A 12,853-nucleotide genomic window follows, 5' to 3' on the forward strand; every position below is an offset into this window, starting at 1 on the left:
TAAGTTCATTGGTACATCAATTGTGGGCCCAAAGAAGAAGGCCATTTGGATACCAAAGACCTTGATGACTAACCTACAAGGACCCAAGCAAGTTTGGGTACCTAAAAAGAATTGATCTTCTTTTATAGGTAAATTATAAAGCCAAAGGAAGGCATTGGGTGCTTGATAGTGGGTGCACACAACACATGATCGGTGATCTAAGAATGTTCAATTCAATCAATGAAAGCAAGAGCAATAGGATTGATAGTATCACATTTGGTGACAATGGCGAAGGCAAGGTCAAAGGGCTTGGTAAGATTACAATATCCAATGATTTGAGCATTTCCAATGTGCTACTAGTAGAGAGCTTGAACTTCAACCTATTATCGGTAGCTCAATTGTGCGATCTTGGTTTCAAGTGCATATTTGGTGTGGATGATGTAGAGATCATAAGTGTAGATGGCTCTAACTTGATATTCAAATGATTTAGATATGAGAATCTATACTTAGTTGATTTTAATGCTAGAGAAGCTCAATTATCAACATGTTTGATCACTAAGTCTAGCATAGGTTGGTTATGGCATAGAAGGCTTGGTCATATTGGAATAAAACAATTGAACAAATTGATTAAGCATGACTTAGTTAGAGGCTTGAAAGATGTCACTTTTGAGAAAGATAAGCTATGTAGTGCATGTCAAGCCAAAAAGCAAGTTGGTAACACACATCCTAAGAAGAGTATGATGAGCACATTTAAGGCATTTGAGTTAATGCGCATGGACTTGTTTGAACCAACCACATACACTAGCATTGGAGGAAATAAATATAGATTTGTGATTGTGGATGATTTCACTAGATACACATGGGTATTCTTTCTTGGTGACAAGAGTGATGTGTTTGCAATATTCAAATCATTTGTCAAGGGCATTCACAATGAGTTTGAAACAACCATCAAGAAAGTTAGAAGTGACAATGGTAGTGAATTCAAGAATACTAGAATTGATGAGTTATGTGATGAATTTAGAATTAGACATCAATTCTCGGCCAAGTACACTCCTCAATCAAATGGCTTAGTTGAAAGGAAGAATAGAACTTTGATTGACATGGTAAGATCAATGTTGAGTGAGTCCAATGTGAGTCATTCATTTTAGACCGAAGCAATCAACATGGCTTGCTACTATAGCAACCGACTCTATTGTCACCCCATGATGGAAAAAACACCTTATGAGCTATTGAATGAAAGAAAGCCCAACATAGCATACTTTCGAGTTTTTGGTTGTAAATGCTATATATTAAAGAAAAGCACTAGATTGAGCAAGTTTGAAAAGAAATGTGATGAAGATTTTTTACTTGGCTACTCCACTACTAGCAAGGCTTATAGAGTTTAGAATTTGGCTAGCGGTACTCTTGAGGAGGTTCATGATGTGGAGTTTGATGAAACAAATGGTTCCCAAGAGGAAGATGAGAATCTAGATGATGTAAGAGGCACTCAATTGGTCAATGCAATGAAGAACATGGACATTAGTGAGTTAAGACCTAGAGAGGTAATTGATGTTGAAGATGACAAGAATCAAGTGCTCTCTAACTCAAATGTGTAAGCTAGTGGTTCTCATGATCAAATCCAAGCAAGCACTAGTAATGGCAATGTGTAAGATCAACAAATGGCTAGTTCATCATCTCAACCAAGTGATCAATCAAATGCTAGCAATCAAGTGCAAGTGCTTCAAGCAACCAATGTTGCAAGAGATCATCCATTGGACACTATCATTGGTGATATTTCAAGAGGTGTGCAAATAAGATCAAGATTGGCCTTATTTTGTGAGCATTTCTCATTTGTGTCATCTATTGAACCTAAGAAGATAGATGAAGCTTTGAGGGATGTTGATTGGATTAATGCTATGCATGAAGAGCTAAACAATTTTACAAGAAACCAAGTATGCGACTTAGTTGAGAGGCCTAAGGATCATAATGTGATTGGAACCAAGTGGGTCTTTCGGAATAAGCAAGATCAAGATGGGATAGTAACAAGGAATAAAGCAAGATTAGTGGCTCAAGGTTACACTCAAGTTGAAGGTCTTGACTTTGGAGAAACATATGCCCCGATTGCAAGATTGGAAGCAATTAGGATCTTACTAGCTTATGCTTATGCCAACAACATCAAGTTATACCAAATGGATGTGAAGAGTGCATTTCTAAATGGGTACATCAATGAGCTTGTGTATGTTGAGCAACCTCCTGGTTTTGAAGATGAAAAGAAACTCAACCATGTGTTCAAGTTGAGAAATGCTTTGTATGGATTGAAGCAAGCACCTAGAGCATGGTATGAGAGATTGAGGGATTTCCTATTCTCTAAGGGATTCAAGATGGGAAAGGTTGATATCACTCTCTTCACCAAGAAGCTTGGCAATAACTTGTTTGTAATGCAAATCTATGTTGATGATATCATCTTTGGATCAACAAATCAAGAATTTTGTGAGGAGTTTGGCAAGATGATGGCAAGTGAGTTTGAGATGTCTATAATTGGAGAGCTTAGTTACTTCCTTGGTCTTTAAATCAAGCAAATAAAGAATGACACATTTATAAGTCAAGGCAAGTATATCAAGGACATGCTCAAGAAGTTTGAAATGGATGAGAGTAAAGCTATTAGTACACCAATGGGGACAAGTGAAAGCTTAGATAGTGATGCTAGTGGCAACATGGTGGATTAAAAGATGTATCAGTTTATGATTGGAAGTCTACTCTATGTGATTGCCTCAAGGCCGGATGTGATGTTTAGTGTATGCATGTGTGCTAGATTTCAAGCCTCACCAAGAGAAAGTCATTTGAAGGCAACTAAGAGAATATTGAGGTACTTGAAGCATACATAACATGTTGGATTATGGTATCCCAAAGGAGCAAGATTTGAGTTGATTGGATATTCAGATTCTGATTATGCGGGATGCAAAGTTGAGAGAAAGAGCACATCGAGCATATGTAAACTATTGGGAAGATCACTTGTGCCTTGGTCATCAAAGAAGCAAAATAGTGTAGCACATTCAACCACCGAAGCGGAGTACATTTTGGCCGGTAGTTGTTGTGCTCAATTACTTTGGATGAAGGCTACTTTGAGTAACTTTGGAATCAAGTTCAAGCAAGTGCCATTGCTATGTGACAATGAAAGTGCCGTAAAGCTCACCAACAACCCGGTTCAACACTCAAGAACAAAGCATATAGATGTTCGTCATCACTTCATAAGAGATCACCAACAAAAAGGGGACATTTGCATAGAAAGTGTGGGCACCAAAGATCAACTTGCCGATATATTCACCAAGCCACTTGATGAGAAGAGGTTTTATAAGCTAAGGAATAAATTGAACATACTTGACTTCTTCAATATGTGTTGATGTACCCCCATTATATGACATGCCTCTCCTTCGAGCAATCCAAGATAAAAGTTGATTGGCATGGCATACATCCTTGCTAAGGACATGATTAGTGCATCTAGACATATTTCACATTTGAATAGGCTCATTCATGAAAATCAAATGAATTGGATGCTTGTATGGTACCACTATTGCTTGTATGTTTGAAATAATCTAGTGGTAGCATATGACATATTTATAGGCTTGCAAACCTAGTGTTTGATTTAGAAAATGAGCTATAAGTATTTAACTCAACATGGTATAAGATAACCCTTATTTGGAGGTGTGAAGAAGCTTGTCCTTGGATCAAACCGAGTTAAATATCTTTTGCAAGTAATCTAGACCGAGTTAAATATCTTTTGCAAGTAATCTAGATTGAACCAAATTGGGAAAATGATCCTCATTTCATATGGTTTCACCCCAACATATCTATAATTTGAGGCCACCTTTTGTGCAAATTATTGACATTAATAATCCTACCCTATCTATACTTTAAGCCTTTATGGTCATTGATGACAAAGGGGGAGAGATATGATAAAAGAAAGGGATCAATTAAAATTTTGAGCACACAAGTAGGGGAAGCAAGCTCATAAACTTGTATGGTGCATTTAAATAAGCATTACATATGTTTGCTTGCATGGCATAAGTTTTAATTTCAAATATCCATGCTTGTATGGTGTATGCTAGTTGTAGGTTTGAATGTTGAAATAAAAAACTAGCATGCATAGGCTAAGTAACTAGACTTATGTTCATTCTATGGAAACTAGACCCTTGCATGTAATGTTGATCTCATGGGGTATTCTAGTTCTTGTATATGTCTAGTTACTAATGGTGCTAAGGATAGTATATTGGTGCACTCCGATTGGTATCATGCTTTAAAGGTCCATCTCTTATACCTTAGCATCATTTGGTAGAAATTGACTCCTATATTTCCTATCTAATCATATGTGCAAAGCTTCAATCCAAACTCTTAGCACATATGTAGGGGGAGCAATTACTATCATATGGAGTTCATGAAACTTGCCCATATCCTTTACACATGGTAAATATGCTTGGGCAAGCAACATGGATTCAAATGAACTTTAATTCATATCTTTGTATAAGGGTTGTCATCAATTACCAAAAAGGGGAGATTGAAAGCTCTAGTTTGGTTTTAGTTAATTGATGAAACCCTAAGTGCTAACCTAGTTTATCAAGATGATTATGAGATAGGTAGCACTTCTCCAAGTGATGAAGCAATGGCGAAGATCACGACAATGGTGATGACATGGTGATGGTCAAATGCTTAAACTTGGAAAAGAAGAAAGAGAAAAACAAAAGGCTCAAGGCAAAGGTATAAAATATAGGAGTCATTTTGTTTTAGTAATCAAGACACTTAGTGAGTGTGATCACATTTAGAATAGATAGCCGTACTATTAAAAGGAGTGAAACTCGTATCGAAATGCGGTTATCAAAGTGCCACTAGATGGTCTAATTCATTACATATGCATTTAGAATCTAGTGAAGTACTAACACCCTTAAAAATATTTGTGAAAATTTGCTAACACATGTGCACAAGGTGATACACTTGGTGGTTGGCACATTTGAGCAAGGGTGAAGAAGTTAGAGTTGAAATGAAGTTGGTCGAAATGATGCTGGCGTCGGTCTACTGACCAGACGCTGGGTCACTCAGCGATCGGACGCTGAAAGGCTGCGTCCGGTCGAACTGACGGATCTGCACAGTACCTAGGGTATTGCACCGGACGCTGGTCTGTGTCCGGTCAAGGTGGACCGGACACGTCCGGTCGAAGAAATACGCCTCGGGGAGCTTACTGGAAATGACCGGACGCTGGGGCTTCAGCGTCCGGTCAGTTTTGCCAGAGCGTCTAGTCAGCTTCGTAGCCGTTGAAATCTGACGAACAACATTTGAAGCTAGTGACGCGTGGCGTCCATCGGGCAACCGGGCATTGTGGGCCAACGTCCAGTCAGTCTGACCGAAGTGTTCGGTCAACCCACGTTGTGCTCAGTGAAGGGGTACAACGGCTCTAATTGTTGGAGCCTCTATTTAAAGCCCTATGACTGGCTCAAGCTATAACTCTTGCACATTTTCATTGACATAGCAACCTTGTGAGCTTAGCCAAAGTCCTCCCACTCATCTCCATCATTGATTCATCATCTTTGTGAGATTGGGAGAGAATCCAAGTGCATTGCTTGAGTGATTGCATCTAGAGGCACTTGGTATTCGTGTTGTGCTGTGGATTTCGCTTGTTACTCTTGGTGGTTGCCACCACCTAGACGGCTCGGTGCAGCGGTGGAGGATCGGCACGAGTTGATGATTGTTCGTGGCCATCTTCGGTGATTGTGAGGGGAGTTGTACCTTCCCCGGTGGAGCGCTGAGAGGTAACTCTAGTAAATTACTCATGTCATTGAGTTACCTCACTCGTGGGTCGGTTCTTGCGGTGTCCTATCGTGTGGACGAGGTTTGTGAAACACCTCTTAGCCGCCGAACCACTAAGTGTTGGTCGACACAACGGGAACGTAGCGTGTTGGCAAGCACGTGAACCTTGGGAGAAAATCGATTGTCTCTTGTTTTTGGCATTCTCCCGGTGATTGGCTATATATTCATCTTGTGATTGGTTCATCCCCTACACATCGGTATAATCACCCTACTCACTTATTTACATCCTTGCAAACTAGTTGATACAAGCTCTTTAGTGTAATTAGAATTGAGAGCTTGCTTTATTATTTACATTCATCTAGTTGAGCTCTTTAGAGTAGCAAGATTGAGAGCTCTTGGTGAGTAATTACATAGCAAGTTTGTGTACCTAAGTAATCATTGCAACTAGAATTGTTGGATAGGTGACTTGCAATCCTTGTAGAGCTAAAGCAAGTTTGCATTACGCTATTTATCATACTAATCAAATTGTTCTAGTTGATTTGTAGATTCTTAAATAGGCTATTCATCCCCCTCTAGTCATATTAGGACCTTTCAACGGAGGAGGAAGACGGGCAAGGAGAAAGAGCTATGTCACCTTAAATCGTCCACGTGGACGGCTACGTCAGCTTCTAACTCTCCTCGTGTCTATTTTAGACTTAAATTAGATCACTTAAATACATTAGAGAGCAAACACATACGATTTCATAGTTTGGGGCTCAGATAAAATCCGTCTAGTACTTTAAGAACTGGCGCCGTACAATTTACTATCACAAAAACATTCATATTGGTTGGGACTGCCATCGGGCCTACCTGAATAGCCAGAATGCCAGATCTGTAGAGCAACGGCGAGCAGTCCGTTCAATCCCCACCATCCGAGTAGAGATCCTGCGGCCACCCTTGTCTGCCTCCGTCGCGGTACGCCGGTGGCCACCCAATTCCGAGCTCCGACCACGACGTTTCAATCACTCCGCCCTCCAGGCTCCGAGCACCAAAACCCTAGCTATGCAGAAGCAGACAGGCAAGTCTGGCGGGGCCGGTGGAGGCACGCCGGCGAAGCGCGGCCGCCCGTTCGGGAGCACCACCGGCGGCGGAGCCGCGGCCGCTGCCGCCGCCGCGGCGGTTGTCGACCCGGGTGCGTCCGCCGCGCTGGTTGGGCCGTCCCTCCAAGTCCTATCAGCCCTGTCAGGTAATCCGCTCATTCGTCTGCTTCTGCAGTTCATCTGAGCCTATATGGGTTTTTAGGGCATGGAGCCTGAAGAACTGGGGTGCTGGTCCTCTGAATTGTTGCTCTTGCCTCCGTTCCTTAGGGTAGAGTAGTCGGATGCAAATTAGGTGCTTTAGACCGTGAATAATCCTCTCTTTCAGCTGGAGCTGGAAAGGTCCGTGTAATTTTTATGTGCTTGGTATTGACATTGGAGGCATAATGCGTTGGGGTCCAAGATTTTCGCATCTGAGTGCACGTTTTATGGGGGGAGATCTGGGGTCAGTTTGTTGTGGCTTCTTGTTTTCTCAGAAGCAACATCATAGCCATGTTCACGGTTATACAAACTAATATCTACAGTGCAGCTAATTTAGCTTAAGTTTCTGCTCCCTTCAGGTCCCAGCTCATACTCCCGAAACAGTCACGCGGAGTACCAAAGTTTGCACATAATGGAAAAAGTTTGACCTCACAACTGGACCCTTTATCAAAACAATACAGTAGAACACTAACAGGCTATCTTTCAGACCACTGCTCCACCTCTAATGCTTAGACACATAATTCAGGCCTGGATTAGGTTATAGAGTTCCAAACAACTTTGAATCTGACCTTAATATCCAGTTTAGACATTTTTTCAGTCTGATTTCTTTTTTTATTCTTAGAAGTTTGTAATATGCTTCATTTCCACTTTGAGTTGTGTTGCAAGCCAAGTTAACTGTAATGATTTCTGTTGCATGAACCTTTATGGCACAGCTCCAGCTCCAGGAGTTCTTGAAGTTGTGTATTCCTTGCTCTAAAATACATGAAACTGGAACAGGGATACACTGAGACTACTTGGTTGTATTGTATCATTGTGTTTCTATTCTAGAGTAAATATAAATATCTAAACCACTTTAATCTGGTCGACAAATTTCATATCTGGCGTGGTGCTGTGAATTGGAGCTCTGTCAAATGAGAGCTGAGTTTCGGTATGACTAAAAATTGGACTTAGATATTTTATACTTGTGCACATATCCTTGCTTGAAAGTGTATGTAGGTGCAAGCAGCCAAGCACTTTTACTACACGCATTTATAATGTGTGTACATGTTATTATTTTCCAATCTGGAAACAGCTTTTTTTTTGTACAGATGACAAATCATGGCATGCTACAATTATGACCACCTTCTTTTTGTGATCCTGCTCTCTATATTTAAGATGCATAGAGTCTATATTGTCCTTTTACTCTTGTTTTATGCCATTTGTTAGAGATGATATCTCATGTTCTTCATCATGTGCTTGAACTGCACAAGTAATCATTTTCTAATAACGGTTACCAGCATTGGCTATTTGACAGATCAGAACAACAAAAGAATTGTCCTTGCATTGCAAAGTGGGTTGAAGTCAGAGATACTGTGGGCGCTGAATGCCCTTACAGTACTCTCATTTAAGGAGAAGGACGACCAACGACGTGATACAACACCTCTTGCTAAAGTTCCTGGGCTCCTAGATGCTCTTCTTCAAGTTGTATGTCTCCCTTTTTACTTTCCAGTTTGATGTATCTTTTACTAAATCATGCAATTTCCTTTTTATTTTTTTTTATCATAATCTTTGTTCTGTCTGGCTAATGAGTGCTAGTTGTATTTGCATTAGAATGCATTTGAACTAGATTTAATCAAGCTAGCATCTCCCTTTGACATAAACATTGAAGAAAATGGTAATGGCCTCATGCATACTATGATATGGCAACAATGCACCATTGCCCACTGTAGGTTTGTAGCCATAATACAAAGGAAAAAAAAGGTCATCTAATTATGGTTCCCAAACCTTCACTTTTTAAAATTTTATCCTACATGTTGCAAAAAAAAAGCAAGGATAAGGCTGCCCAGAGTTCTCCCCATATCCCACAAGGGTTCACCCTTTTTTGTCCAGAATCATATAAAACAGGTGCAAACCATTCCCTAGGACGAGTGTAGGTGTTTGTTTGGTGATTTGGTTGCGGCAACATTATTTTTTTGTCATGTGGCAATCACATCATTGGAGGTGAGAGGGAGAGAGAGAGAGGGGACACGGCAGATAGAGATTTAACTGTGGAAGAGTCTGTCGTGTTGATAACTAACAATAAACTTCTTCCTAATAACGTCAAAAGAGGTTTTCAGTTATTACTGGGTCACCCAAGCACTTTCTCATCTCATCTTATTCATATGTTTCTTATACCAAATTAAATTCTTGCTAAGTAACATACTAATATGCCAGTGTATTTCCTCAAAAAGAAGCTGCCATCACTTTTCTTTTGCATTCTGTCTTATGCTTTGATATCTTGTGCAGATTGATGAATGGAGAGATATTTCAATGCCTAAGGACCATATGAAACCACCCAGAGTAAGAACTTTGGGTGCCAACACAACACTCTCGGGCTTTGGCCAGGAGAACATGGAAAAAGTCTACTCTGACACTGCCACGTATGTTGTTACTAGTCTTACCAAGATCCTGACAACCCATCTCAGTATCCATGGCCCTTGCTGCCATACTTATGTTCTATAAAATGTGTTAATTACAGTACCTCTAATAATGACCAATCAAAGCCGGAAGACTCCAGTGTCACGAAGAAGCGCGCTGCAAGCTTTTGGTTTGATGAGGATGGCTTGTTTAACAATGATGATGAAGGGAGGGCAGAAAGGCAGCAGTGCGCTATTGCAGCCTCCAATATAATCCGCAATTTCTCTTTTATGCCAGAAAATGAGATTATCATGGTTCAACATAGGCATTGCTTGGAGACTATATTCCATTGCTTAGAAGACCAGAATAGAGGTAAATATTGAAATACTGTCCTGTCTTTGTTTTTTTAATTTATAGATTAACTTGGTGATGGTCAAATGAGGCTACGTGAATGTGTTTGGCTCTTCAAATTTGCTGTAGTTTATGTTTTGTCCAATTATTACCTGCATATGCTCCTTCTAGGCTGTTTATTACTCTATGAAAAATCCCCACGAGGTGACTTCCCCTTGGCTTTGTCTTAAGGTGCCAGTCTGCCAGACCCTTTAAGGAGGTACATACATGACCTGTGACTGTGAACACCTGGGTGGCTAGCCTTTCAACTTGAGGCCTCTGCAACCGAGCTATTGCTCAGTTCTCCACAAGCTTGGCAAAGAAACTGGCTATTTATGGTTCCTATTTGAACTTTGTGTTTGGTCTAACTCTGCAAAATTTGGATGATGTGAAAGTTATATGTTTTTTTTGGTATATTTGTACTCCTATTCGACTATCTGCTGTAACTTGAGTGAGCTATTTATCCTGGGGCTATGTGACATGTCTCCAGCTATTTTTTCCGACAGACTTTAATACATAGAACTCATGTGGTACTGGTATTTGTCATTGAGCAGAAGATGACGAGCTCATAACAAACATGGTGGAGACCCTTGTCAATTTAGCACCTGTGTTGGACCTGAGGATCTTCAGCTCATCAAAGCCATCGTTCATTAAAATGACGTAAGATATGACTCTAGAACTGCATTATTCTTTACCAATTCATTTCTATTTTGAGGTTTACTCATTTGCCTGCTCTTTGCCAAGATAGTGAGAAAGGTGCAGTTCATGCCATAATGGGTATGCTTTCTTCTTCCGTAAAGCCATGGCACTGTGCCGCTGCTGAATTGATCGGCCGTCTGATAATAAATCCAGACAACGAGCCATTTCTTCTTCCTGTCATTCCACAGGTAAATGCTTTTTGAAATTTGGATCACTCTTTGTATTTAGCAGTAGTATTTACTGTTGTACTGTTATGGTATGCAGATGGATTCGAATAAAGCTATCTGTTTCCCAGCTCTTTAGGTGTCATACTTACATTGGTTTACTTGATGCAGATATACAAACGACTAGTTGACCTATTGAGTGTACCAGCATATGATGCACAGGCTGCTGCTGTTAGTGCACTCTACAATGTAGCCGAAGTGAATATGGATTGCAGGCTCAAGCTTGCCAGTGAGCGATGGTAAATGTCTGCTTCATACACTTAGACAATGCATTAACAATCTGTAAATTTTACCATTTTGATGTCAATTGAACCAGGGCTATCGATAGGCTCCTAAAGATTGTGAAGACGCCGCATCCCGTGCCTGAGGTGTGCAGGAAGACATCGATGATCCTGGAGAGCCTCGTCTCTGAGCCTCAAAACAGGATGCATCTCCTTGTGCACGAGAACACTTTTGCTGAGATTCTGACATCAGAAGGGAAATACTCAGACACATTTGCTCGGATCCTGTATGAACTGACAGCAAGGCCAAGCAACAAAGTGACCTCGGGGCAAGCCATCTGGGGAAACATAAACTGATGCAACCCAATGGCCTGTAATATTTTGTTGGAATCTAGACTAGATGAGATGTAATGTAGGTACTTTCGTTGACCATGTACTATGTTGCTGACTGTATGTAATCGGCTCTTTGCTGTATCGAGAATTCGAGTTTCAGGCTTGCAGCTCGGCAACCTGGCCGAATCTGGGTGGTTTCTTTCATGGCTCTTCTATCTGTTTGTTTTAGTACTTGTGGTGGTCTGGAATGGTTGGTAGAAAATACGAGTAGCATGTAGCTGCTATGTATTTGTTGGAATCAGATGCCTCGTGCTGAAGCTTTACTAGAATGATGTCCCTGTACGCAATGGTGCAGTGCTCCACGAGCCATTTTGGCAATAAATATTTGGAACTAGGTTCTCTCATGTTAATTGCAATGGTAGTGAAGGAGTACTGTTCTGGTCCTCTGTAAAAGCTAGCTTATCTCTGCTTAACACAGGTGATAACTCTGGAAATATTCCAGCTCGAAATGGAAACTTCAGCATGAATAGCAACGTGATGCTTTTCGCAGTTTGCTGCAAACTTGCTAGCACAGGTTGCAAAGTTCTTTGATGATCCCAAGCAAAAGGCGAAACGTAAATTAGGCAGAGCAAGTTGGCAGCTTTTTCACTCCGGATCACGCCTTTTGGCTCCCATCCTTTGCAAAAGCCGAAAAGGCTGCTGCAGTTTCGTCCCAACCAAGTCTCTCGTAACAGGTGGTGAGGCAAGCAAAGACATGATCATCAATTCACCATGAAAGTACGTAGTAGAGTAGATCGGTGGCATGATCTTTTGTTTTTGACGAACGACACGATTTCCAAATCCCAAATTGCTAGCAACAGCATAGGTTAAGGGGGTACATTTGCTGAAAGGAAGTTCGATGAGCCTGACACTGCAAATCCCTGCATGTCTCTAGAAACGTCATCACGGCGTGGCGTGGTTTGTTAACCAAGGAATGGTCAGAAGAGCAACATCGCACGTGGATTTCCACACAGTTCCACCGCGTTAATTTAATAATTAGTTAAAACGAAACCGGTGAAAAGAAAGGCCAAACAAAACAAGGAGCTTCCAGCTTTCTTCCTCGCTGGCTTTGGTTTGCACCTGGACTGATTTTGCTTGGCCAAACAGCTGCCTGGATGCTGCCTGGAGTGCATTTGAATGGAGCCTTGGAAACGTGTCTGGTCAGGCGAGGCACCCTCTTCCAGGCCACTGAAAATGACCGCCTGGCTATAACGCTGCTGCCTGGGCTAAATCAATACAGTAATGCACTTTTTGTCTTGTTTTTTATTTGCTGTAGTCATTTAATTTTGTTTTTTTTGTCTCACCATCAAGATATAAAGGTGTGACCGAAACACCTTCCCATGTTTCCTTATAATATCCGTCCCTTAATTATATATGTAAATAGTTGTCAAGTAAAAAAATAAAATTATGTTTTGTTTTTATATTATTTATTTATAAAAACAATGATTTATTTTTGCCTTTATTTAATTATGTCTATTACTTAAATGATATTAAGTAAAGTTATAAATAAAAGAAAACATATTTTCTCTTTTTATTAAAC

General features: G+C 40.6%; 1 protein-coding gene across 1 annotated transcript; it reads left to right on the top strand.

Moving 5' to 3' along the window:
* The first annotated feature begins 6,680 nt into the window (after positions 1–6,680).
* On the top strand, positions 6,681–11,522 carry LOC136474047 (armadillo repeat-containing protein LFR). Its single transcript, XM_066471664.1, has 8 exons — positions 6,681–6,979; positions 8,326–8,495; positions 9,297–9,430; positions 9,529–9,779; positions 10,352–10,457; positions 10,546–10,684; positions 10,832–10,959; positions 11,037–11,522. Exons 1-8 carry the CDS (start codon positions 6,796–6,798, stop codon positions 11,296–11,298), a joined length of 1,374 nt encoding a protein of 457 aa, XP_066327761.1. The 5' UTR covers positions 6,681–6,795; the 3' UTR covers positions 11,299–11,522.
* The last annotated feature ends 1,331 nt before the right edge of the window (positions 11,523–12,853 follow it).

This window comes from Miscanthus floridulus, chromosome 8 (assembly GCF_019320115.1).
Source record: "Miscanthus floridulus cultivar M001 chromosome 8, ASM1932011v1, whole genome shotgun sequence".
In the NCBI taxonomy this organism is placed as follows: domain Eukaryota; kingdom Viridiplantae; phylum Streptophyta; class Magnoliopsida; order Poales; family Poaceae; genus Miscanthus; species Miscanthus floridulus.